Source organism: Staurois parvus, unplaced genomic scaffold, assembly GCF_062004578.1.
Source record: "Staurois parvus isolate SC_StPar_1 unplaced genomic scaffold, SC_StPar_1.0 ptg000858l, whole genome shotgun sequence".
NCBI classification, from domain to species: domain Eukaryota; kingdom Metazoa; phylum Chordata; class Amphibia; order Anura; family Ranidae; genus Staurois; species Staurois parvus.
Window position 1 is genome coordinate 631,565 of NW_028318654.1, and position 27,537 is coordinate 659,101.

Sequence of the window (27,537 nt, forward strand, 5' to 3'; positions counted from 1 at the left end):
TGAAGCACAGCATGTAAGGGTCAGGAATACATAATGTACAGGCCAGAACCAATAATTCCCCTGTTATCAGTACAACCTCCCTGCCAGCACAAATCCCCCCCAAATCTCCCCAGTGCAGATCTTTGCATCTCAAATCCCTCCAAGTACACAGCTTTCTCTCCCCCAAACCACCCCCAATACAGACCATCCCCCAAAAAACTCCTCAGTACAGATTCCCTCCACTCCCTCCTCAGTACAGACTTCTCCTTCCCACTATAGATCAGACCCCCCAGTACAGATTTGCCCCACCACCACCACCACCCAATACAGACCTCTTCCCCAAGCACAGACCTTTCCTTCCCACTATACACCTATCCCCTCCCAGTACAGATACAGACCACAGGCTTCCCCCTACTCACGTTCCCCCCATTACAGACCTCTCCCCACTGTACAGATCTCTCCCCCCCTCCCAAGTACAGACCACAAACCTCTCCAGTACAGACCTGTTTCCCTGCAACCCCCCTCCCAAGTCTACTTACCAGACCTCAGATACATCAGGGGAGAACAGTGAGGGATGTCCTTAGCAGTATCATCCCCTCCCAGTACAAATGCAGACCACATGCTTCCCCCTCCTCACGTTCTCCCCCTTACAGACCTCTCCCCACTGTACAGATCTCTTCCCCAAGTACAGACCACAAACCTCTCCAGTACACACCTGTTTCCCTGCTACCCCCCTCCCAAGTCTACTTACCAGACCTCAGATATATCAGGGGAGAACAGTGAGGGAAGTCCTTAGCAGTGTCATCACCTCCCAGTACAGATGCAGACCACATGCTTCCCCCTCCTCACGTTCTCCCCATTACAGACCTCTCCCCACTGTACAGATCTCTTCCCCAGTTACAGACCACAAACCTCTTCTGTACAGATCTGTTTCCCTGCTACTCCCCTCCCAAGTCTACTTACCAGACCTCAGATACATCAGCCAGGAGCATTGACAGGAAGACCTTAGCAGTGTCATGTGACATTACTCATCAGAGCTTAGGGGGAGCTCAGGGGAAACCACCTTCAGCTCTGTAAAAGCTGATATGTCTGAGGTCTGAAGAATCACCACAGTGCCAAAACTTAAAAACAAATTAAAACATCTGGCTGTCACAGTGTTGGGACCCGGGGCAACCTGCAGGATATGTCGATGCCCAGCGCTAGCATTGCACCTGCACTGCAGTGCTGGACAGCTGGGGACAACTCTGGGGAGGTTTGTTTCCTGGGGACACACCCCTCAAAATGGTGACTGTCCCCAGGTAATGGGGAAAAATGGTAACTTATAGGCCAACCTAAAGCTGAGCATGGTTGGATGGAGGACACCCCCCCTTCTGGGACATTGTGTTCTGACAGCAGCTCATGTTGCTGTCAGAATACACTGATCAGTGGCTGCAGCCACTGATCGCCAAAAGCTTGCCAGCATGTTAGATCCACTTTAGTTGATCAAGGAGGTCCTCACATAGATTCGAATTCAACCAGTCCCTGCTGAACCAGACAAATTTTGATTAACCTGATCTTTGATTAACTGCCCCAAACTACATCACGGATCTTGTCTGCAAATACCACCCAAAACGTACTCTCCGCTGCTCACAAGACCTCCGACTCTCAAGCTCCCTGGTCTCCTCCTCCCATGCCCATCTCCAGGGCTTCCCCCATCCTCTAGAACTCCCTACCCCAATCCATCAGACTATCACCTACTCTGCTCACCTTTGGGCGCACTCTGAAAACCTATCTATTCAGGGAAGCCTACCCCGCCCTCAGCTAATTACTGAACGCCTCCACTCTTCCTACCATTCCATCCCCCACAGCTATTTCCTCCTGTACCACTATCCCCTCCCTCCTAGATTGTAAGCTCCAAAGAGCAGGGCCCTCGAACCCCTCGTGTATTGAATAGTATTGTTACTGTACTGTCTCGTGTATTGTCTCCCACTTTAATGTAAAGCGCTGAGCAAACTGTTGGCGCTATATAAATCCTGTATAATAATAATAATAATAATTAACCTATGCCCAGTTCTAGACACAAATTTGCTTTCCTAAACAGCTTCAAGATTTTAATTTGAAAGAACGTTCCCATTTACCATTACATCGACACAAAAGTGATATATACTCTCAGAAAGGTATACTTTTGAAACCTAGTTCTTTAAATCAATTAAATATTTTCATATGATAATTACTCAGTGACTCTAATTTAAAGAACAGCTGCTATTGGCTCACAACATGCCCTACTTATTGTATAATGAATATTTTACCAAAGTAATTATCTCCTCTTATACATATTTCTGATAATATTTCATCCATAACCAACATCCAAAAAGACAGTGTGGTTGTTTATAAGGAGCACAATATGATGATACTTGAACAAAAATGTGCTGCATGGTCGAGTTGCTAGAAAGAAGCCTTTACCAATGCCACAAAAAAGCCCTGTGAGGCATGTCAAGGTGCGTTGGGCATATTGTAACTGGGCTTTTTTGTCTGGCTCATTTAGCACAATCAGTCATATTTTCAAGTGCAAACATTTCATACTTTTTGCTAGGGTATGCAAACTTTTGAGCACAACTGTATATACAGGGTAAGTGTGTTTTGGGGGTTTAACTAATCTTGAGGTCTAAAATTATTTTTAAAGCATGTGTGCAGAAACCCCCCCACAAAAATGGCTTTGGCATGGAAGGGGTTAATGACACTGTCTATCAAGCAACTCTCCATCAGCAGAAAACTGATGAGCAAGTTACAGCCCTCCTCCTTATCTGTTTATTATACTTAGCTACATTCAAATGACTCCCAGAGGCTGCATTCCTGCATTATATGTTAACATGCTAATATGCAGAGACAGCCTTTGGGAGTGATTTATATGTTAAATTAAGAAGCTGATATACATGTATTGTGTTTTATCAGGGAAGTATGTAAAAAGTCCCAGTCGGCTTTACAGAGGCACACAGAATTAATGTGTTGAAGGGATTAGTTAAGAGATTTCACATCTTCAGAAACAGAGTTAATTTATTGTACTGTATTACAGTACCAGGCAACACGTTTTGTTCACCTGTTCAGAAAACTGTATAACAACACTCAAGGTGAAGTTAAATCACAATGAATCAATTAATGAATAATAGGGGACTTTTTTGTGGGATCTTGTTTAGATGTGAGTGCATTGAGTGTACTGTAAACACCAAGGGTGTCAACCTGTGTCCCAAGGTGGCAATGAATGCTGCACAACACAAAATCATTAACTTATTTAAAAAGGTTTATTTTATCTTCCCAAAGAAAAATATCCCACTCTTCACAGTCACACCTTATTCATGTCATTAGTTTCTGGCAGCACATATAATTTGTGAGCAACTACTTTCAAGGATGAAGAACACGTAGGGCAAAATTAGAACTAAAAGATCTGATGAGCACCTTGAGAATTCATTGAAAATTGCTACTACATTCATCGAATCAGATATTTTTGAATTAGTTTATCAAAGAGAGTGTCAAATATCGCATTCGTTTTATGTTACCTTCTTTAATTTTTCTAATTAAAAAAAAAAGTAATTAAAAAAATGAAGTTTTATTACTCATATAGGTACATTTTCTGTATCAGTGATCGTTAACTTGTGGCCTTCCATGACTTTTTCTGCTCATCAGCTATCCTTATTGTTATGTATTTTATGTGTGGCCCAAGTCAATTCCTCTTCTTCCAATGTGGTCCAGGAAAATCAAAAGGTTGGACACCCCTGGTAACCACTGATGAGCCATACATTTATGACCAACCGGCTAATATTGAGTAGGTCCCCCTTTGCCACCAAAACAGCCCTTTTTGCCACCAAACAGCCCTGACTCATCATGGTATGGACTTCACTAGACCTCTGAAGGTATGCTGTGGTATCTGGCACCATGTTGTCAGTAGCAAATCCTTCAAGTCCTGTAAACTGAGAGTTGGGGCCTCCTTGGATCAGACTTCTTTTTCCAGCACATCCTAAAGATCCTCGATTGTATTGAGATCTGGAGAATTTGGAGGGGCAGTTAATACCTCAGGCTCATTCTTATGTTTCTCAAACCATTCTCCACCATGGTGGAGGTGTTTTTACCTTTTATATCAATGGAATAAAGAAGTTGGCATTTACTAGTGTATATTCATCCACTGTAATTGTCTCACACCTACACCTTTCGAGTGGGCCTTTATGGACGGACCATCCAGAAAAGGGTTAATATCTAATATTTGAAGACTTCTGGTGGATCTACCATTGGAACCATTACCAAAACATAAATATATGATACCCTGGGAAAAAGATTTAGATGAGCAACGTCTACATACCATGTGGTAAACCATATAGGGAAAGACAAATAGAGGCTTCATATGCTCACTATAACAAGAGAACTCCTTCAAAATCATATCATACTGGTACTTCACTCCAGAGCTTCTCCACTTGATTTTTCCTTCAACTTCCAATTGATGCTTGAGATGTAGAAAAGCAGTGGGTGTACCCTCTTCCATATTTTATTGACTTTTTAGACTTAGATTTTTTGACTGTTCTGGTGTGTAGTGATGGCATGGGTTGCAAAACTCTTCAATAAAGGCAGCTCTCATGTGACAGATCAAGTATCTATTACGTGAGCCGGAACTTCCGGGTAGGGGTTGTGCGCACAAGCCACCAGTGCACTGGCTGTGCTGTGATTAGTCATAGCACAAGCCGATCAACAAAAGCTGGCCAATGATTCACCAACGGCACCCACTGATCGGCGAGGAGGAAGACAGAGCAGAGATCTATTGATTTAAACAATACAGAGCTCTGTCCTGTCCGTAGGGATGTGCCAGTTTTTGTTTCCCTGGGCAAATCCCTTCTTTAAAGCACCTCACAGCACACACATAAACACTGGTTAGCCACATAGTTAACCCTTTGATCTCCATGGATGTTTAACCCCTTCTTAGCCAGTGTCATTAGTACAGTGACAGTGTATATTTTTAGCACTGATCACTGTATTAGTGTCACTGGTTCCCACATTGACATTTTAACAATGCGTTTTGAAATCGTGAGCAGAATTGTTGCGAATCTGTCAGAGATTTGAAAACACAATGTTAAAATATCAAGTTGCTCATCAGCGTGTTCAGGTCCCATTAATTTCAATGGCACCTAAAAACGTGGGGTGATTCTGCTGCGATTGTTACATGATTTTTGCGAGACAATTGCGCTAAAAAAATCAGCGCAACATGTGTTGCACAAAAGAAGCTCCAGAACAATCTCCCTTGTTTTTAGGTGCTGTTGAAACTAATAGCACCTGAGCATGTTAATGAGCAATTTGACATTTTAACAGCGTGTTTGGAAATCATGAGCGGAATTGTTGTGAATCTGTCCCTGATTTCAAAATGCGGTGTTAAAATGTCAGAATTGCTCATCAGTGTGTTCAATGGCACCTAAAATTCAAACGCGTATGCGAATGGAGCCTAAAAGTCTTCACAAACTTTAGGAATCACCTGCAATAGGAATTTCATTTTTAATTACATACTACCTAAGGGTTAACTACTTCTAAGGGGAGACCCTGCAACTTTCTGCATCAGAAAACTGAAAGTGCATCAGGTGATTATTATGAATACTGACCCTTCCATTCAGAAATCAGTCTGAAAAAGGACGTGACAAAGCAAACAGCTATTTCTTCAGAATAGGAAAAGGTAGGACTCTGCTTCAAAGTGTGTTAAAATCCTTGTAATATAAATTGGTAAATCAGAATCAACCAAAAAGGACTGTATTATTTTTCTTATCAAAAATGGGGTTCCATTTTAAAGTGGAACTAAACCCTCTTATTCTTTTTTGTCAAGGAACGCTGCCGTCATAGCCTCTGTCTGATCTGCATCTACACGCAATCAGGTATGACACCAACTATTTGATGGATACAAAGAAAAACAAACAGAGGACGCACCGGCCTAGTGCATTATCGTAAAAAAATGTATTGGAAGGATAAAAAGTAAGTATCGTACTAACAATAGGCAAACAGGTCAAAGGCACATCACACTAAACAGCGGTGTCCAGTCCACATAGCATTTAAGTCCAAAAAATGGAACCCTGGACTTCCAACAGACTAACGCGTTTTGCCCTGGGCTCTGAGAAAGAGGTTGAGACCTTGAAACATGTTAGCTTGTTGGAAGTCCAGGGTTCCATTTTTTGGACTTATATGCTATGTGGACTGTTTAGTGTGATGTGCCATTGACCTGTTTGCCTATTGTGAGTACGATACTTACTTTTTATCCTTCCAATAAATTTTTTTTACGATAATGCACTAGGCCGGTGCGCCCTCTGTTTGTTTATCTTTGTATCCAGTGCCATTGGACTACCCCGGTCTGTTGAGGGCAGTAAGGAGTGCATTTTCCAGGATATCTGTGATGGTACCATAACCCTAGCTGAGTCCATCCTGAAGTGCAGGAGTACAGAGTTTGCTGTACCAACTATTTGATGGTTTGACAATTTGGTTGAGAGCAGAAGCAAATCTAATTTACATAATTGTAGGAAGTTGTAGTATTCTGTCTTATGAGAATTTTGTATCTTTAATAACCTATTTGTTTTTGATATATTAATATTATAATATACTAATATTTTATTTTCAGATTCTTACAGTATATAGCGCCATCAATTATACGCATCGCTTTACATACATATATTTTACATTCACATCAGTCCCTAACCCTCAAATCTAGGGTTCCTAACTTACATTCATAGATACACATACTAGGGCAAATTTAGACAGGAGCCAGTTAACCTACCGTACCCGGTAGGTAACCCACACAAGCACAGGGAGAACATGCAATCTCCAGGCAGGTGGTGCTGTGGTTGGGATTTGAACCAACAACCCTAGTTCTGCCAGGCGGAAAGTGCTAACCATTAAGTCACTGTGCTGCCCTATTCTAGCATGCAAAAAAAAACAAAAAACAGACAATCATTCGTCCAAAATTCTTTGTGTGTACATGACTTTACATATACCTAGTGAAGTGACTGCCCTCAGGTGATAAACAGAGATGAAACAAATACTTGTGCATAAGTTGTACCTGTTTATCTGCAGTATTCTCATCTCTACATCCAGTAAAGTGCTGAATTGTAATTTTTAGTTTTTATTTCACCATATAAAGCTTGCCTGAGAGTTCAGAAAAAAGGGAGTGGGGAGCTGAAATTACACACTGCAGAGCTCAGTGAGGAGAGCTCTGAGGGCTGATTGGAGGGAGAGACATAGCATCCTTCACACAGCTCACAGGAACAGCACTGTAATTGTCAATCTGCTGAAGGCAGTTCTCTTGGTGTCAGGAAAACCTGTCAGAAGTGATTCATGCTTGATAGCAGAGAAATGAAGCAGCAGACAGGAATGACACTAAGGGGTTTATTTACTAAAGCTGGAGAGTCCAAAATCAGACTCCCTTCTGCATAGAAACCAATCAGCTTCCAGGGTTCATTGCCAAAGCTTCATTGAACAAGCTGAGGTTAGAAGCTGATTGGTTTCTATGCAGAAGGGAGTCTGATTTTGGACTCTCCAGCTTTAGTAAATAAACCCCTAAGTGTTCTGGATTAAGGCAAGTACACACTATAGAGGGATATGCTTTGTTCATATTTAATGTCTGAGGTTTACAACCACTTTAAATAATGTACACTTATGAATGGTTGCAGTTATTTAAAGCAAAGGTTTACTGAGTAGAATTGGAAGCTTCAATGACCAATCTCTCTTCCTGAAAATCCTAGTTGCCTTTCTAATCCATTGCCTTTAGTTGCTTATTGAGGCAAAAACCTGCAACAAATCTTACGATTAGCAGTTTCAATGTTAGCTGCAGCAAGTCAATTATTCAAATTGAAGTCTGTTTATGGAAAGAAATTCTTTTTGTCAATCTTTTACTGCCTTTTGCCCTAGTGATGTTCAACAGCCTTCATATTCACCTTATGTACAACCCTGTGAAAACGGGTCGAATCTCGGCTGGAAAGTGGAAGTAAAGGATAGATGGTGCCCTTCAGACAAACATTCAGGCTGTAGCTTTCCATAGATTAAACTGTGTCTCGGCACTAGGAAGGTTAAACGTTCTTTTTTATGTAAAACACATTAATAAAAAAAGAGTGTTGTCTCGCCTCCAGAACTAACTGGCCTGGCACACCAGGTTTAAAGGTATTATTCCAAATACAAAGAGTGATTTCACTGAGAATTGCTTCTCCAGAATTGTCACATAAAATCATAGATCCACAATACAGGTAGCAGGCATGCTATGAGGAAGGCTTTCTAAAATAAATTGAATAACTCAAGCGCTAACTATGGTGAAATACAAACAAAAAATTACAATTAAAATGCTGTAGCTGCTAGTGCACACAACCCATGTCTCAGTGGGGCGAATTATACAGTCATAATGTGAAGTGAAAAAATTCTGCACTACATGAAACAATGGTACAAACCATTATATAACCAAAAAAAGTGAAGAAATAAATATATAATAGCAGAAGAAAAATAGTAGAAATAAATTTTATATTGAAATAAAAATCTAAATCTATCTACACACACAATATATATATATATATATATATATATATATATATATACCACACACAAAAAAAACATATTTTAAGTAGGAATCAAAAGTAATTAAAAAAATCAAGTTCAATCAATAAAGTGTTCATTTAGTGAACCCTCCTTTGGATAACGATAAAATATGTGCTTCTGTCATCAATTCCCACGCAAAGACATCCTCCACCATATATCTGTTCAGCTCACGCAGTGTGACCTCACATTATACAATGTTATGGTCTAACTGCACTTTTGGTCCCATATAGACTCAGAAGATCAGCTTGCTGAATGAAGATTCCTCCTGATAAGCATCTTTGTATCAGCCGTATTCCTCATTAAAAAGAACTCGACATAGTGCTTTATCCTTTTAAACTTTTATTCATCAATTAAAACATGAAATACACTCACGTTCCAGAGGTGTATTTTGCACCAGGTATGATGAAGATCCAGTGATGTACTGATTAAACACAAGATGGCAGTATCATCTCAGCAGCAGGGTCCTGTACAAGCTCAAAACAGACACCATCCGTAATATAAGGCAAGGCACTGGCCCACTGAATGAATGCTATTGCTTGCTGTAATGTCGTTTCAAGAGCCGTTTGCAGAGTACTACAAGCCGCTATCCCGATGAATGGTAATGTTGTGATGTCATCTGCACATTCCTCCCCGACGCATTTCGTCACTAGTCATGTGACTTTATGAAGGGGATACGATGCACATATTTTTCGTTATCCAAAAGGAGGGTTTACTCACTTTATTGATTGAAATTCATTTGTTTAATGACTTGTAATTGATTCATACTTAAAATATTCTGTATTTTTTATTTTTTGTGTGGTTTCTGTGTGTATATATATATATATATATATATATATATATATATATTCATATATTTATATTTTTATTTCAATATTAATATTTTTTCTACAATTTTTTTTCTTCTATTATATATTTATTCTTTACTTTGTTTTTTGGTTATATAATGGTTTGTACCATTGTATCACATAGCACAGCATTTTTTCACTTTACATGAGGAATGCTTTGTAAGCCGAAATGCACTAGTATTTTGGATTCTGTACCTATGTAACCAATAAAGAATGTACATTTAGGAAGCTCCCGAGGTGCTGGCTACCTATATTGTGGATCTATGGTTTGAAGGGTGAGCACCTTAGCCAGCGCAGCGGTCTTCTGTCTCCACATTCTAACAGAGCAGTTGGATTGGGTAAGATGTGTTTTTGCCCATAAAACCATGCCAGCAGCACAGTCCTCAAAAACAGCTTTAGACGTAAAGATGAGGGGACCTGGATTTCTTTCACATGTGAACTCCCACCACTGGATGGGATGCAGTGAGACACCTTCAGGCATTAATGGAACCTGGCAAGTTTTGGTCAAAAAGATATTTAGTTTTTTATTGGTGGTGTTTTATTTACTATTCTTGCCAGCATGCAATGTGAACAGGTTAGGGAGAGCCCTAAAACCAGTTTACCGGGAAGGAGAGGGATAAACATCAGCTCCCCCCCCTGAGGAACATGTAGATGGTACACAAGCACGCCCCTGTCAGCAACCACCATTATGGGCTCCACGTGCCCCATAAAGACTGGGATTAAGCTGTACAGTCACTTTTGCAGTGGTTGTGTTCTTAGTCTGGGTCACAATCCTGCGCAATGTCCTTTTGGTTTCTTCCGATCAGTTGCCCATGTCAACCGCAATTATGGTTATCAGATGACATTTTCCAAGAAACTGTATATGCCATCATAACCTTTGCTACTGTACCTTGCGACACGGCAAATAAATTGGAAACTTCAGTCACAGAGGCACCAGCTAAGCGGGCACCAACAATGTGCTCTTTTTGAAGCTCAGTAAGCTCTGGCATAACTTTGTATCACTAGCAGCGGCCATAGCGAATGACAAAAGTGAGGCTTCCCACTTGTTAGCTAGGTGTCTCATCACACAGCAGAAGAAAAAGAATGTTCCATATCTTCCAATTTCAATCCAAAATATGTCCTCACTTTCACACCTACAAATCATGCAATGTTTCTATTTTTTTTTGTCCAACCCCTGTGTGTACACAGGATATTCTGAAATAATTGAAAGTGTGAGTAGATACACTTGTGAAAATTGAAACGCTTTTAAAAACATACTTTCTCCATTGATTTAATTCATTTCATACGGCCCATGTGCCCATCTCAGCACTTCTCATGCACTTCAACAATGAATTTTCCTGAGAATTCACAGAAAAGCTTATTATTGATTGCTGGCACAGAAATATCTGGAGCACGTGCTTGTATGTACATTACGTGACAGGACCAAAGAGATGCAGCTGTGTTGGCTGTTTCATCATGAACACTAATGACAGTTCTCGTTCATAGATGTTGATGTTGTTTAACGCTATAATTACATTAAATGTGGATGTATGGTGTAATAAAGAGAAAGCTGGCTTTTCAAGCTAATTCTATATTTTTTGATAGAGGGGAGAAGAGATAAAGCAGAACTTTTTTTTTTTTTTTTACAAAAAAATCTAATTCCCAATTCTGTTCCTGTCCACTTGGAAATTTGGGGTATTCCCACTCATCTTAGAGTGTTCCAGAATCTACTTTTGTATACTTAATAAAATAAACATCCAACAGATAGATGGATAAATATTATTTCTACATCAGATGTTCAAACCCATGAACTTAAAGGATATTTCCACATTTGCAGCCAAACTGGGATAACACTTACTTTAACCACGTCAATACCGGGTGCTTTCACCTCCTAGTCCAGGCCAACGTTCAGCTTTCAGCTCTGTCACACTTTGAATCACAATTACTCAGTCATACAACACTGTACCCAAAGGAAATTGTTATCATTTTTTTTCACACAAATAGAGCTTTTTTTTTGGTGGCATCTAATCGCCACAGGGCTTTTCATTTTTTGCTATATAAATTAAAAAAGACTGAAAATGTTAAAAATAAAACAGGATTTTCTTTGTTTCTGTTATAAAATTTTGCAATTTTCTTTATAAATTTAGGCCAAAATGTATAATGCTTAATTTCTTTGGTAAAAATCAGTGTGTGTTATTTAGTCTGTAGGAAAGTTACTGAGTCTACAAACTATGGTATATATATATTTGAAATTTGATCAATCCTGAAGTAGTGACGGCCTATATCATTTCCTGAGGCCCGCAAATGTCAGGACAATACAAATATCCCCCAAATGACCCCTTTTTAGAAAGTAGACAGTCCAAGGTATTTATTGCATTGATCTCTGTGACCATTCACAGAGATCAACACAATAATACATGATGAATGGAAACCATTCAGAGTGTAAAATTGCCATGTGATCTGCTGTGATTCACATTCACATAATACAGTGATAACATGGTACTGGCAGCGGCCCGGTACACTGTACTGTCATCTGTGGACACAGCGGGTGACAGATTACGCTGCAGCTCAGCCCGATCCTGGAAGGATATCAAATGATAGCAGTACCCCTTTTCAGCCATCATTCTATTATAGGCCAGATGGAAAGCAGTTAAATACGTCCCCATTCACATAGCATGCCTTAAAAAGACTTTTCTTAAAAATTGCAGCATACTACTTTTAGATGCTCATTTCTGGAACTTCCAGCAGGAAAACAATTCTACTTAGTTCTCTTTGTTTTGAGGGGGCTGGGAAAACCATAATTTTCCATGTATGTACTGTGCTGGCAGATATAGTCTCATCAGTTGTACTAGATGTAAACACTGTCTGTCTTAACAAAGGGTTAAAGTTTTAGGAACTGGGGTTTTCCATTGTATGTTAATGAGAACGAGAACTGGACTACATCAGTGCCCTGCTATTAGGACAGATCATGCTGAGCAATGGTAACAGTCAACATGACATCTTCTCCTCAGAAAGGTTGGATAGGTAAGACGTGTATTTTATTTATTTATTTTTAAGGTATGCTATGTGAATAGGAACACATAACAAACATAGTGGCACTTTCTCAAATTTGACTGCAAAAGTGGAAATACACTGTATTTAATACACTGTATATAAATTGACTGTTTCCAAAGGTCACTTATACAAACGAGATAACCGGTAAAAGACGCCTTTATACATTGGTGGCCCCTGTGTCAAAAAGCAGCTACATCTCCGCTCCCCAGCCCCTGCAAGTATTCAACTGTTGGATGAGTTTAATACTTGCCCCCCCCCCCCCACCTTCTTCTAGGTGAACTAGGCAGTCGTCTAGTGCGCATTGCTTCCTAAGGTGCAGCCATGGCCACGGGTTTCCCTACTCTCCACCATGACCAGATCTAGAGGGATGCTGGGGTGGCCACTGAGTGAGGGCCACTGAGTGCCTTTCCCTGTCCCTGCACTCATGGAGAGCAGCCTGGAGCAGTGAAGCCTGCAAAGGAGAAATGACAGGAGAGAGCCAGGAGGTGCGGGCTGTGCACTTCTCTCCTGTCAGTGGAGCGATCCTCCAGAAGGCAGATGACACAGGATGGCTCTTACATTGACATGTTCAGTGTTTGATTCATTCCCCGACTCCCTGCTGCCAAGAAATGAGATGGGGCCGGGGTAATCAAACGGTGTAGAGCACAATCCAAGAATGATCCTGTGTCATCTGCAGTATGGAGGATCGCTCCACTGACAGGAGTGAGAGCACAGCACAACCTGCACCTCTACCTAGTTTTTGGCATGCAAGTTTGGGGGAGAGGGGGGTGACCTTACAGGCTGTGGGAACTGTACACAATGAAAGGGGGGATGGGTAACAATCATTTGTCTGAGATGAGAGGTTTGTGCAACGGGGGTGGGGGCTATTTGTGCTGAGAAGAATAATGGGCATTACTTGGGGGGGGAGGTGATGTTTGTGCTAGGAGAAGGAATGAGGGGGTATGTGCTAGAAGTAGATGGGAGGGGGGGATTTTGGTAAGGTGGGAGGATTTTATGCTGGGAAAGGTAATTTGGAGGGGTTTTTGCTAGAGGTGCATTTTGGGGGAATTTGTCCTAGGTAGGGGGATTGAAGGAAAAGGATTGGTGCTGGGAAAGGGGATGGGAGGGGGGTTTGTACTGGGTGGTGGATTTGTACTAGGAGGGTGGATTGGGGGGGATTTGTGCTAGGAGAGGGAATGGGGGGGTTGTGTTAGGAGAGGGGGATTGGGGGGTTGTCTTAGGAGGGGTATTGGGAGGAAAGTGCGCTAGAAGGGGGGATTGGGAGGGATTGTACTTGGGGAGGGTTTGTACTAAGAGGAAGGATTTCTGCTGTGAAGGGTAATTTAGAGGGGGTTGTGCTAGGAGGAGGGATGAAGGGGATTTGTGCTAGGAGGCAGGAATAGGGGGATTTATGCTAGGAAGGGGGATTTGGTGGAGAGGATTTTTGGTAGGCTGCAAAATTTGAGGAGACAAAGGATATGTGCTAGAAGGGATGACGTAAAACTACAGGTGAAGTTTTATGTATTTTTTTGGTGTGGGGGGGGGGGTGCAAGTAGCTGGTGTTGCCTAGGGCGCAAAATAGTCTCACTCCGTCCCTGCTTGTATGTGCTGTGGTGATGTGCATGCCGGCAGGAGGAACAACTGTCTGGAAGAAAAGCGACTATTCTATGCAGCTAGATGCGTATAATAGCTGCAGCAGTGTGGAGATATGGTAGCATAGTCTATATAACCACCATTCTTAACCAAGGTTCCACCAGCTATTGCTAGGGGTTCCTTATATTGTGACTGACCTTCGATTTGAGGGTGTCTGCTTAGTCCAGGGGCCATTGGCACTTGGTAGAGCCATCTGCATGATATCAATGATCAGTTTAGTTGTCTGTTACAGCATTATGATCAATACTGTAAAGGTGGCATTCTGTCCACTAACTACAAAAGTAAGAGACTGATCTCCAATGAATTGGTTTTAGCAGGAGTTCCCCTGAAAGCATTTTTTCAAGGGTTCCTACGGGGTAAAAAGGTTGAGAAAGCTTCTCTAAAGAAAAAAAAAAAAAATCAGAAGCTTTACCTCTTCAGCATCTATAAACAACTGAAATATCAGCTTTGGGTAGATTGATGCTTTAAGCCCCGGTTCACACATGTGCAGTGCAGGAAATGCTGCGATCCCTGTGCGTTTCCCACACCACATTGTAATCGCACTGTGTTTGCGATCCACTGACGGCACCCCTAAGACATCACAATCGCAGTTTGGTTTGCCTGCACCAGATAACATGTTACAGAGCAACCACACAATGCAGTTGCGACTCCAAAAAAAAGGTGCCTGCACTTCTTTGGTGTGATGTGGTGTGAAAATGAATGGGCTTAAATCACACCGCACTGAATTGCACCAGAATGCAGTACGATTCTTTTGCAATTCACATGCGGTTCATAATGTGAACGTAGGCCCAAATCAGAACTAAAATTATCAATTTAACAATTTCAAAAAACAGTTACAATTCCCACATTTTGGGAATGCAAACTATCACATTTGCTTGTGCTCTCAACCAAACTGTCAAACCATCCAATGGCTGGTGTCATAACTGTCATGTTTCACATGACTGTCATATGCCTTTATGTTTTCTCTGTAATTTGTCTCTGCTCCTCCCCTTCCTTTGGTTTAGTTAATGCTGTATAGATAGCCCAGCCCCTTCCCAGTAATGCATTGCAGCTTCTAGCCTCATGTCATGAAGCAGGTCACATTATGATCTTTTGACCTATCAGATGTTCATTGTTGTAAGATTCTGTTAGTTTATGGAATAAACTTCACAAGATCTACAAGATGTCATTCTCATTGAGTCACTGACTGTGATATCCAACTGAGATTTGAGTTATCGCTGTCTCATCACAACTGTAAGTTACAGAGATCACACTATCAATGCTTAGATTGGAGAGACAGAACAATAACTGATCACATGTGCAGCACCATAGCTGTTGAAGATCAAACAGAGGATAAGATGGCAGCTTCCTTGGCTGAAAATAATAGGAGGGTTTAGTTCTACTTTAAAGCGTCCTGGATAGCATTTTCAAATGTTGGCAACTGCATATGTCCGTGTGAATAGGTTGTATAATCACAATGAATTGTTTTAGCATTATGAATGTTTTCTGGCTCTCTCCATAGGCTCGCTTTGTGAACAGCACCTGGATGTTTGGGAAAGGCATGTGCCATGTGAGCCGTTTTGCACAGTATTGCTCCCTGCACGTCTCTGCGCTTACCCTGACAGCGATCGCAGTGGACAGGCACCAGGTATAGTTTATATCATTGAGCCCATGCACAGAGTAAAATCTGTCACTAAATAAATGCATTGATTTGAACATCATGTGTTGGTCGATATCTTGCTGACAGAAATAACCTTTCAATAACCTCATACTGGTGTGCTTATCACCTGCTGCTACTGCCAATTCCTCTTTTTTTTTTTCTTGCTGGGTTGCCTTTTATTGTTTGTCACGTCCTGCCAATTCCACTTAATATAGGCTCCAAACCAGAGTGACACTACCCATTCCTAGAGGAGAAAAACCATCTTAATGGAAGATAGTGCTCATAAGACACACAGAGACAATCCATCACTGCAACATCAGTGTTCATCCTAGTTTTGCTACATCTAGGGTAAGTCCATTAGAGGATCAGAGAATGGGGAATGCATGTTGATTTATAGAAAAGATCTATGAATACTGTCCATATAAATTATGTGGAAACATTAAAGAGTTCATCAAAGTATGAGGAAGTTTTTATGAATCAATATTGGCTGAATAATGGAAAGAAAATAGACTTCTCTTACTAGCTAAGGAATACTGTATGTCTAAACCTGTCAGTTTTCTGCTGTATCCAAGGCTTTATTGGAGAAATCTACTCTCACCTGTCCCAGAAAATAAAAATATGTTTTTTGTTTAAAGCAGTATTAAACCCCGAAAACAAAAATATATTGTATTATAAAATAATGTAACAGCTTTCCAATTCTTAAAATGGTGTGTGCGTGTATATATATATATATATATATATATATATATATATATAGGCAGCACAGTGGCTAAATGGTTAGCACTTCCACCTGGCAGTACTAGGGTCTTTGGTTTGAATCCCAACCACAGCACCACCTGCCTGGAGTTTGCATGTTCTCCCTATGCCTGCATGGGTTTCCTCCCACACTCCAAACACATGCTGGTAGGTTAATTGGATTCTGTCTAAATTGGCCCTAGATTGTGTATGTATGAATGTGAGTTAGGGACCTTAGATTGTACATCCCTTTTAATCAGAGTATAGCATTAAGTCAATTAAATTCCTGGGATATTGATCTGGTCAGTTAAGTAGCCGAGGGGGTTGTTAATCAGTTTCAGCTGCTTTGGTGTTAATGAAATTAACAGGTGGACTAGATGGGCAATAATGAGACGACCCCCAAAACAGGAATGGTTTTACAGGTGGAGGTCACTTACATTTTTTTCGCTATTCATCTTTTCTGACTGTTTTTCACTAGTTTTGCATTTGGCTAGGGTCAGAATTACTACTGGTAGCGTGAGGTGATACCTGGACCCTACAGAGGTTGCACAGGCAGTCCAACTCCTCCAGGATGCACATCAATACGTGACTTTTCCAGAAGGTTGGCTGTATCTCCGAGCACAGTCTCAAGAGCTGGAGATTCCAGGAGACAGGCAGTTATTCTAGGAGAGCTGGACAGGGCTGTAGAAGGTTTTAACCCATCAGCAGGATCGGTATCTGCTCCTTTGTGCAAGGAGGAACGGGATGAGCACTGCCAGAACCCTATAAAATGACCTCCAGCAGGCCACTGGTGTGATTGTCTGACCAAACAATCGGAAACAGACTTCAGGAGGGTTGCCTGAGGGCCTGACGTCCTCTAGTGGGCCCTGTACTCACTGCCTGGCACCATAGAGCTCAATTGGCAATGAACACCAGAATTGACAGGTCAGCCACTGGCACTCTGTGCTTTTCACAGATGAGAGCAGGTTCACCCTGAGTACATGTGACAGACGTGAAAGGGTCTAGAGCAGCCATTGAGAACGTTATGCTGCCTGTAACATCATTCAGCATGACCGTTTTGGTGGTGGGTCAGTGATGGTCTGGGGAGGCATATCCATGGAGGGAAGCACAGACCTCTACAGGCTAAAAAATGGCACTGTGACTGCCATTAAGTATCGAGATGAAATCCTTGGACCCATTGTCAGACCCTACGCTGGTGCAGTGGGTCCGGAGTTCCTCCTGGAGCACGACAATTCCTGGCCTCATGCGGGGAGAATATGCAGGCAGTTCCTGGAGGATATAGGAATTGATACCATTGAATGGCCCCCATGCTCGCCTGACCTAAATCCAATCGAACACCTCTGGGATATCATGTTTTGATCCATCCAACGCCGCCAAGTTGACTGTCCAGGAGGTCAGTGATGCCCTGGTCCAGATCTGGGAGGAAATACTCCAGGACACCATCCGTCGTCTTATTAGGCGCATGCCCGATGTTGCCAGGCATGCATACAAGCATGTGGGGGCCATACAAACTACAATTTTGAGTTGCTGCAATGAAATTTCAGCAAAATGGACTAGCTTGCTGCATCATTTTTTCACTTTGATTTTTAGGGTGTCTTTGAATTCAGTCCTCTGTAGGTTGATAATTTTCATTTCCATCAAAGGATGGGGTATCTTCACGTTCCTAACACATTACCCAGTCCATATCAGTATAGATATCCAGCATATGTTGTTCCTTTAATTTTTTTGAGCAGTGTAAATACTGTATATACAGTATACTCTATACAGTTGTGTGCAAAAGTTTGCATACCCTAGCAGAAATCATGGAATTTTGGCTTTGATATTGAAAATGTGATCATGTCGAAAAACTTTCTTTTATTTAAGGATAGTGATCATATGAAGACATTGATTATCACATAATTGTTTGGCTCCTTTTTAAAATCATAATGGTAACAAAAATCACCCAAATGGCCCTGGTCAAAATACATACTTTGGAATGTTTGGCCTTGGCACAGACACACAAAGTGACACACAGGTTAAATTGATCATTAACCCCTTGACGCCGACGTAACACAAATATGTGGCCTCACGGACCTGGGCTTTTTTCCGTGGGGCCGCATATTTGCGTACCTGTCTTTGTGTTGGGAGCGCGCCCCTCAGCGCGCTCCCAGCACCGAGACCGCGGTGTCACTGAGAGCACTGGGTCCCGTTCTAACGATCGGGACCCGGGACTCCCGGTCCCGGGTCACATGATCGCTGTGATAGCCTCTGATTGGCTATCACAGTGATCAGTCACTGTGCAGCCCGGCCCCCTTGTTTTTTTTTCTCTCTCTCTCTATGAATGGAGAAGAGAGATACATTGTATCTCTCGAACTCCTGTCAGAGAGAAGAAAAAAAAAGTTTGTAAAAAAAAAAAAAGATAAATAAATATTAAAAAAATAAAATAAAAAATAAAAAAAAATACCTAGATCAAGGTTTGATCTAGTTCAGTGCCAGGGTTAGTCTTCAGGTCAGGGTCAAGGTCAAAGGTCAGGGTCAAAAGTCAAGGTCAGGATTTTAAAAAAATTGGTATCAGTGTCAGTTAGTGTTAATGTCAGTGTCAGTTAGTGTTAGTGTGTTTTAGGTAAAAAAAAAAAAAAGACAAAAACAAAATGCCCACTATGGTTTCTGGGCTGTACTACGGGTACAAACAACAAATAACATACACATATATGGTATCGCTGCGATCGTCAAGAGCTGGAGAATTTATTTTGGGTTGCTCTTTGGTGGTAGGTTATGGTCATAACAAGAAACACATAGCTAAATTAAAAAAAAAGGTTTTTTTTTACTATTTTTGGCCAGTTTTCCTTTGATAATAAAAAAAAAATCAGGAGATATCCATTACCATTTACCACCAAATGAAAGCCCAATTTGTCCTGAAAAAATCAAGGTATAATCCACCTGGATGTGCAAAGTAGTTGTGATGATATGTACGGTTTTGCTATCACATGTCAATGGTGCAGAATTGTGCTTAGGCCTTTAGATTTGTTTTACCCTTAGGCGTGAAGGGGTTAAAGACTAATTTCCAACATCTGTGGCTTTTTAAATTGCAATTAGTTTCTGTGTATAAATAGTCAATAAATGTATTAGCTCTTATGTGGATGCACTAAGCAAGCTAGATATTGAGCCATGGGGATCAGAAAAGAACTGTAAAAAAACCTGCATAACAAGGTGATGGAACGTTGCAAAGATGGAAAAGGATATAAAAAGATTAATCACTTTTTAAGAAGTGGAAACTTAGAGGATCTCTTGATACCAAAGCCAAGTACAGGTAGACCAAGAAAGATTACAGCCACAACTGCCAGAAGAATTGTTTGGCATAAAAATAAAATCTACAGGTAACCTCAGGAGAAATACAGGCTGCTCTGAGTAAAAGATGGTGTTGTTGTTTTGAAGGAGCACAAGACAGCAATGCTTGAACAAAAATGAGCTGCATGGTCAAGTTGCCAGATAGAAGCCATAACTGCTCCAATGCCACAAATAAGCCCAGTGAGGCGTGTTAAATTGTTGTTTGGTATATTGTAATTAGGCTTTTTTGTGGTGGTGAGGCAGTAAAGGATTCTTTCTGGCAACTCGAACTCATTTTTGTTCAAGTATTGTCATATTGTGTTCCTTCAAAACAACCACACCGTCTTTTTCCAGAGCAGCCTGTATTTCTCCTGAGGTTACCTGTGGGTTTTTCCTTGTATCCCAAACAATTTTTCTGGCAGTTGTGGCTGCAATCTTTCTGCAACATTAATAACTTAAGAAAACAATACCAGTAAAACAAACTAACGGGTCCAGTGCTATCTTTCTACTTTCTTCAACAGGTGAGTTTAGGATGCTCTAGGCCCAGATAGGCAACTAGGAGAGCAAAGAACCGTTTCTTAGCTTTCGTTCTCTTTTTTGGGAAAGGACTGCACCTCTCCGCAGATACACCTTCCTCAGTCAGCAGCCTGGGAGGCAAAGACCCTTCCACCATCCACCAAAAAAAACCAAAACAAAACAGACAGCATGGATTCATGAAAGACAGAAGTTGTCAAACAAATCTGATTTCTTTTTATGAGGGGGTGAGCAAAACCTTGGACAGAGGGGTGACGTTCAATGTGGTATACTTGGATTTTGCTAAAGTGTTTGGCACAGTTCCCCACACATGGCTAATGTGTAAGTTAAAGCCTGTGGGCTTGGAAAAACTCTGAATTCATACTCTGAATGGTCTAGGGTTGTCAGTAGAGATGAGCGAAGTATTCAAAAATTCGATTCGGCTGATTCGGCGAATTCGCGGAATAAATTCGATTCGAGTCGAATATATTCGCTGCGAATTTAACTTATAAAAAGGGTGTTTCTAGGCTTCAGAGAGCCTTTATATTAGTGCAGAACACTGTACCTTTAATTTAAATGCCCTTGGAGTCTGCTGGGGAAGAGAAATAATACTGTCAGTCAGTATGACATGCAGATGAGTGCCGTCGATCTTAGAATCACCGCACACTTCACTCATTTGGGCAGTCACGGGGCCAAAACCAGAGTGTGGAGCCACAGTGTGGCGGTGGAGGCAGCAGCAATGGGAGGCCATACAGCACCCTATGACAAAATGGAACCCACCAGCAGTGTGAGGAGACCTGAAAGTGGCACATGGCAGAGTGTGGCGATGGAGACAGCAGCAATGGGAGGCCGTACAGGGACCCATGACACACTCTGGACCTGGCAGCAGCATGAGGAGTCGGTACAGGGGCCCATGACAGATTACGGGCCTGGCAGCAGCATGAGGAGTCGGTACGGGGGCCCATGGCAGATTACGGGCCTGGCAGCAGCAATGGGAGGCCCGTAATCTGCCAGCACCCTATGACAAAATGGAACCCACCAGCAGTGTGAGGAGACCTGAAAGTGGCACATGGCAGAGTGTGGTGATGGAGACAGCAGCAATGGGAGGCCGTACAGGGACCCATGACAGATTACGGGCCTGGCAGCAGCATGAGGAGGCGGTACAGGGGCCCATGGCAGATTACGGGCCTGGCAGCAGCAATGGGAGGCCCGTAATCTGCCAGCACCCTATGACAAAATGGAACCCACCAGCAGTGTGAGGAGACCTGAAAGTGGCACATGGCAGAGTGTGGCGATGGAGACAGCAGCAATGGGAGGCCGTACAGGGACCCATGACAGATTACGGGCCTGGCAGCAGCATGAGGAGGCGGTACAGGGGCCCACGACAGATTACGGGCCTGGCAGCAGCAATGGGAGGCCCGTAATCTGCCAGCACCCTATGACAAAATGGAACCCACCAGCAGTGTGAGGAGAGCTGAAAGTGGCACATGGCAGAGTGTGGCGATGGAGACAGCAGCAATGGGAGGCCGTACAGGGACCCATGACAGATTACGGGCCTGGCAGCAGCATGAGGAGGCGGTACAGGGGCCCATGACAGATTACGGGCCTGGCAGCAGCAATGGGAGGCCCGTAATCTGCCAGCACCCTATGACAAAATGGAACCCACCAGCAGTGTGAGGAGACCTGAAAGTGGCACATGGCAGAGTGTGGCGATGGAGACAGCAGCAATGGGAGGCCGTACAGGGACCCATGACAGATTACGGGCCTGGCAGCAGCATGAGGAGGCGGTACAGGGGCCCATGACAGATTACGGGCCTGGCAGCAGCAATGGGAGGCCCGTAATCTGCCAGCACCCTATGACAAAATGGAACCCACCAGCAGTGTGAGGAGACCTGAAAGTGGCACATGGCAGAGTGTGGTGATGGAGACAGCAGCAATGGGAGGCCGTACAGGGACCCATGACACACTCTGGACCTGGCAGCAGCATGAGGAGGCGGTACAGGGGCCCATGACAGATTACGGGCCTGGCAGCAGCAATGGGAGGCCCGTAATCTGCCAGCACCCTATGACAAAATGGAACCCACCAGCAGTGTGAGGAGACCTGAAAGTGACAAATGGCAGAGTGTGGCGATGGAGACAGCAGCAATGGGAGGCCGTACAGGGACCCATGACAGATTACGGGCCTGGCAGCAGCATGAGGAGGCGGTACAGGGGTCCATGACAGATTACGGGCCTGGCAGCAGCAATGGGAGGCCCGTAATCTGCCAGCACCCTATGACAAAATGGAACACACCAGCAGTGTGAGGAGACCTGAAAGTGGCACATGGCAGAGTGTGGCGATGGAGACAGCAGCAATGGGAGGCCGTACAGGGACCCATGACACACTCTGGACCTGGCAGCAGCATGAGGAGGCAGTACAGGGGCCCATGACAGATTACGGGCCTGGCAGCAGCAATGGGCGGCCCGTAATCTGCCAGCACCCTATGACAAAATGGAACCCACCAGCAGTGTGAGGAGACCTGAAAGTGGCACATGGCAGAGTGTGGCGATGGAGACAGCAGCAATGGGAGGCCGTACAGGGACCCATGAGACACTCTGGACCTGGCAGCAGCATGAGGAGGCGGTACAGGGGCCCATGACAGATTACGGACCTGGCAGCAGCATGAGGAGGCGGTACAGGGGCCCATGGCAGATTATGGGCCTGGCAGATGACGACGAGGCTGCCAAGTGCGATCAGCCTCATCATCATCAATTAGGGTCTCCGCCTCACTACTAGCCCCCTCGGCTGCGTGTGGGTCAGGAGATAGACCTGTCTCTAGACCGGCTACCGAGCCACTCTCCTCGCCACTACTTCTTCGCCTGGCTGCTGAAGAGGCGGATGTCTCCCCCCGTTCCTGACCGCCCTCTGTTAGCTCTTCCTCACTGTACAGTGGGGCTGAGCCCACAGCATGCGATACTTCGCTTGGTGAGGGAACACCAAAGGACAGGGGCAGGTCGAGGACACGTGATTTCAGTGGGCTTGCTCCCGGGCCATGCCAACTAACGGTTGTGTCTGACGTACCCACCGACCGTTGGCTGTAGGTGTCAGAGGTGACCTGGGAAGAGGAAGACGACCGAGCCAACCAATCGATGACGGCAGGGTTGTCGGTAGAGACACGACCGCTGGATGACACCGGGAGCACTGGCCTCTGGCTGCGACTAGTGCTGCCTCGACCCCTTCCTCTGCTGCCACGTCTGCTCGCTCCTGAAACATTGCCTCCTCTGCCACTCCTCTGCGTGTTGTCTGATATACTCTTTAATTCAACGATTCTGTGTCCCTGAGTAACAATTCTGTGTCCCTGAGTAACAATTCTGTGTCCCTGAGTAACAATTCTGTGTCCCTGAGTAACGATTCTGTGTCCCTCAGTAACAATTCTGTGTCCCTGAGTAACAATTCTGTGTCCCTCAGTAACGATTCTGTGTCCCTCAGTAACAATTCTGTGTCCCTCAGTAACAATTCTGTGTCCCTGAGTAACAATTCTGTATCCCTGAGTAACAATTCTGTGTCTGTCCCTGAGTAACAATTCTGTGTCCCTGAGTAACAATTCTGTGGCCCTCAGTAACAATTCTGTGTCTGTCCCTGAGTAACAATTCTGTGTCCCTCAGTAACAATTCTGTGTCCGAGTAACAATTCTGTGTCCCTGAGTAACGATTCTGTGTCCCTCAGTAACAATTCTGTGTCCCTCAGTAACGATTCTGTGTCCCTGAGTAACAATTCTGTGTCCCTGAGTAACAATTCTGTGTCTGTCCTTGAGTAACAATTCTGTGTCTGTCCCTGAGTAACAATTCTGTGTCCCTGAGTAACAATTCTGTGTCCCTCAGTAACAATTCTGTGTCCCTGAGTAACAATTCTGTGTCTGTCCCTGAGTAACAATTCTGTGTCCCTCAGTAACAATTCTGTGTCCCTGAGTAACAATTCTGTGTCCCTGAGTAACAATTCTGTGTCTGTCCCTGAGTAACAATTCTGTGTCCCTCAGTAACAATTCTGTGTCCCTGAGTAACAATTCTGTGTCTGTCCCTGAGTAACAATTCTGTGTCTGACCCTGAGTAACAATTCTGTGTCTGTCCCTGAGTAACAATTCTGTGTCCCTGAGTAACAATTCTGTGTCCCTGAGTAACAATTCTGTGTCCCTGAGTAACAATTCTGTGTCTGTCCCTGAGTAACAATTCTGTGTCCCTCAGTAACAATTCTGTGTCCCTGAGTAACAATTCTGTGTCTGTCCCTGAGTAACAATTCTGTGTCCCTGAGTAACAATTCTGTGTCCCTCAGTAACAATTCTGTGTCCCTGAGTAACAATTCTGTGTCCCTCAGTAACAATTCTGTGTCCCTCAGTAACAATTCTGTGTCCCTCAGTAACAATTCTGTGTCTGTCCCTGAGTAACAATTCTGTGTCCCTGAGTAACAATTCTGTGTCCCTGAGTAACAATTCTGTATCCCTCAGTAACAATTCTGTGTCCCTCAGTAACAATTCTGTGTCTGTCCCTGAGTAACAATTCTGTGTCCCTCAGTAACAATTCTGTGTCCCTGAGTAACAATTCTGTGTCCCTGAGTAACAATTCTGTGTCCCTCAGTAACAATTCTGTGTCCCTCAGTAACAATTCTGTGTCTGTCCCTGAGTAACAATTCTGTGTCCCTGCTTAACAATTCTGTGTCCCTGAGTAACGATTCTGTGTCCCTAAGTAACGATTCTGTTTCCCTAAGTAACGATTCTGTGGCCCTAAAGTCTCTCTGGCCCTAACTCTGTCCCTAATACAGACAGGTCTGTCTCTCTTGAATGACCGCAGGCTAATGGAGAATTGTAAGATGGCCGCAATTTATAGCTCCACCATTACACAGTGCTGGCTGGCTGGCTGCTGATTGGCTAATGCGATCACATGTCATGAATGAATGCATTATGGGTCAGCGCGCCTTGTCTGCGCGCCTTCCCAGAGATCCCCGCTCCGTCGCCACACATGTCGCCGCCATTTTTGGGAAAATTCGAGTCGTGCATCCGAAGTTGGCTAATTTTCGGATTCGGCGCGAATCGAATATTTCCCAATATTCAAAACGAATTCCACTTCGCCATGTTCGATTCGCTCATCTCTAGTTGTCAGTGGTGTACCCCAAGGTTCAGTGTTGGGACCCTTACTTCCTAATATATTTATAAACGATATAGGGTCTGGGATTAAAAATCCCGTTTCAGTCTTTGCAGATGACACCAAGCTGTGCAGTGGAATAACGTCCTTACAGAATGTCTCCAACTTACAAGCCGACCTCAATGCAATGTTTAATTGGGCAACTATGTGGCAAATGAGGTTTACTGTTGATAAATGTAAGGTTATGCACTTGGGGGCTAAGAATATGCATGCATCATACATACTAGGGGGGGTACAACTGGGGGAATCAATGGTAGAGAAGGATCTGGGGGTTCTGGTAGATCACAAGCTTAATAATGGCATGCAATGCCAAGCTGCGGTTTCTAAAGCGAGCAAAATCCTCTCTTGTATTAAAAGAGGTATAGACTCCAGAGAGAGAGATATCATATTACCCCGGTACAAATCATTAGTAACACCTCATCTGGAATATGCAGTTCAGTTTTGGGCACCAATTCACAAAAAGAACATTAAGGAACTGGAGAAAGTACAGAGAAGGGCAACCAAACTGATAAGAGGCATGGAGGAGATCAGCTATGAGGAAAGATTAGAGGAACTGAATTTATTCTCTCTTGAGAAGAGGAGATTAAGGGGGGATATGATCAACATGTATAAATACATCAGTGGTTCATATAGTGAACTCGGTGTAGAGCTATTCACCCTGAGGTCATCACAGAGGACAAGGGGGCACTCTTTACGTCTGGAAGAAAATAAATTTAATCTCCAAACACGGAAAGGTTTCTTCACAGTGAGAGCTGCGAAAATGTGGAATAGACTCCCTCAAGAGTTGGTTCTGGCCAGCTCAGTGAATTTCTTCAAAAAAGTCCTGGATTATTTCTTAGATACACAGAATATAACTGAACACTAACATTTATAGGTATAGTTGATCCAGGGAATATCCGATTGCCTCTCGGGGGATCAGGAAGGAATTTTTTCCCCTGCAGGAGCAAATTGATTCATGCTTTTGCTGGGTGTTTTACTTTCCTCTGGATCAAGTGTGGGTATAGGATTATAACTATTTTTTTGTGGTTGAACAGAATGGACTTTTGTCTTTTTTCAGCCAGACTAACTATGTAGCTATGTACCTTTGCCCTTAAAGCATTATTAAACTCAAAAGCAAACATGTATTATATTGCAGATTACCAGTTCTTAGATGTGAGGCTGCATTCGTTCTCTTTTTTTTCTTGTGTTCACCTGCTGATCCAGTCAGTAAGTCTGTTGTTTTTTTTTAACAGAACAAGCTCCCCCCACAGATGTATCAGTCACAGGGTTGAGTCAAACCATTTAACACTGGAAGGGGTACTTACAATGATAAGATTTTTTATTTTATTTATGTAAAACCTTTATGTCAAATGAAAAAAAAATTGCTTTAACAAAATATAAAGTGTTAGCTGGAACGTGGCTTCAGTTTGTTAGTGTTGTTATGTAAATCTGCTAGTCCATTTAACACTCCCCTCCCCCAGACTGACAATGCTGTTGTCCAAAGGTGCCCCCTGTGCTCCTTCATCCAGAGTGGGGGCACTCTAATACAGGAGGTGAGTTACTAGTCAGATCACCAGGTGAAACTGAGGAGGACCCCCCCCCCCAATAAATAAATATATAAATAAAACTAATGCAGCCACCACATCTGATTGGTAAGCTGCAATATATTAAATTTTTTGTTACATTACATTTCCGTTGAAAACTTTTAGTTAGAATGTCAGGTTTACTTTGTTGAGTATATCCCCTTGGGGGAGATTTCCCCTCACTTCCTATCTTCCTTTCACTGGTCTGGGAAATGAGGAAATTTCTCTAATGAAGTCACTCTGGAATGGAAAAGAGTTTGAAACATTTTCAAGGTTGTTAATGTCTGCATCACCATTGCAGATACTGCATTCCTCCTTCATTGCTGTCCAAGTGACACCCTATTTGTCAGAATTGAACACGTTGCCACTAGAGATGAGCGAATCGAACTCGGCGAAGTGGAATTCGTTTCGAATATTAGGAAAATTTCGATTCGCGACGAATCCGAAAATTAGCAGACTTCGGATGCACGAATCGAAATTTTTCCTAAAATGGCGGCGACGGAGCGGGGATGTCTGGGAAGGCGCGCAGACAAGGCGCGCTGAC

At 43.1% G+C, this 27,537-nt stretch overlaps 1 protein-coding gene across 2 annotated transcripts in view; it reads left to right on the forward strand.

Annotated features, from left to right (window-relative positions):
- The window catches only part of GPR83 (G protein-coupled receptor 83), a 122,873-nt gene that overhangs the window by 57,692 nt on the left and 37,644 nt on the right, over positions 1-27,537 (forward strand). For both annotated transcript variants that reach the window (XM_089655631.1, XM_089655630.1), the window contains exon 2: positions 15,565-15,690. In XM_089655631.1, coding sequence (XP_089511757.1) covers positions 15,565-15,690 — 126 coding nt within the window. The remainder of the gene's footprint in view (positions 1-15,564; positions 15,691-27,537) is intronic.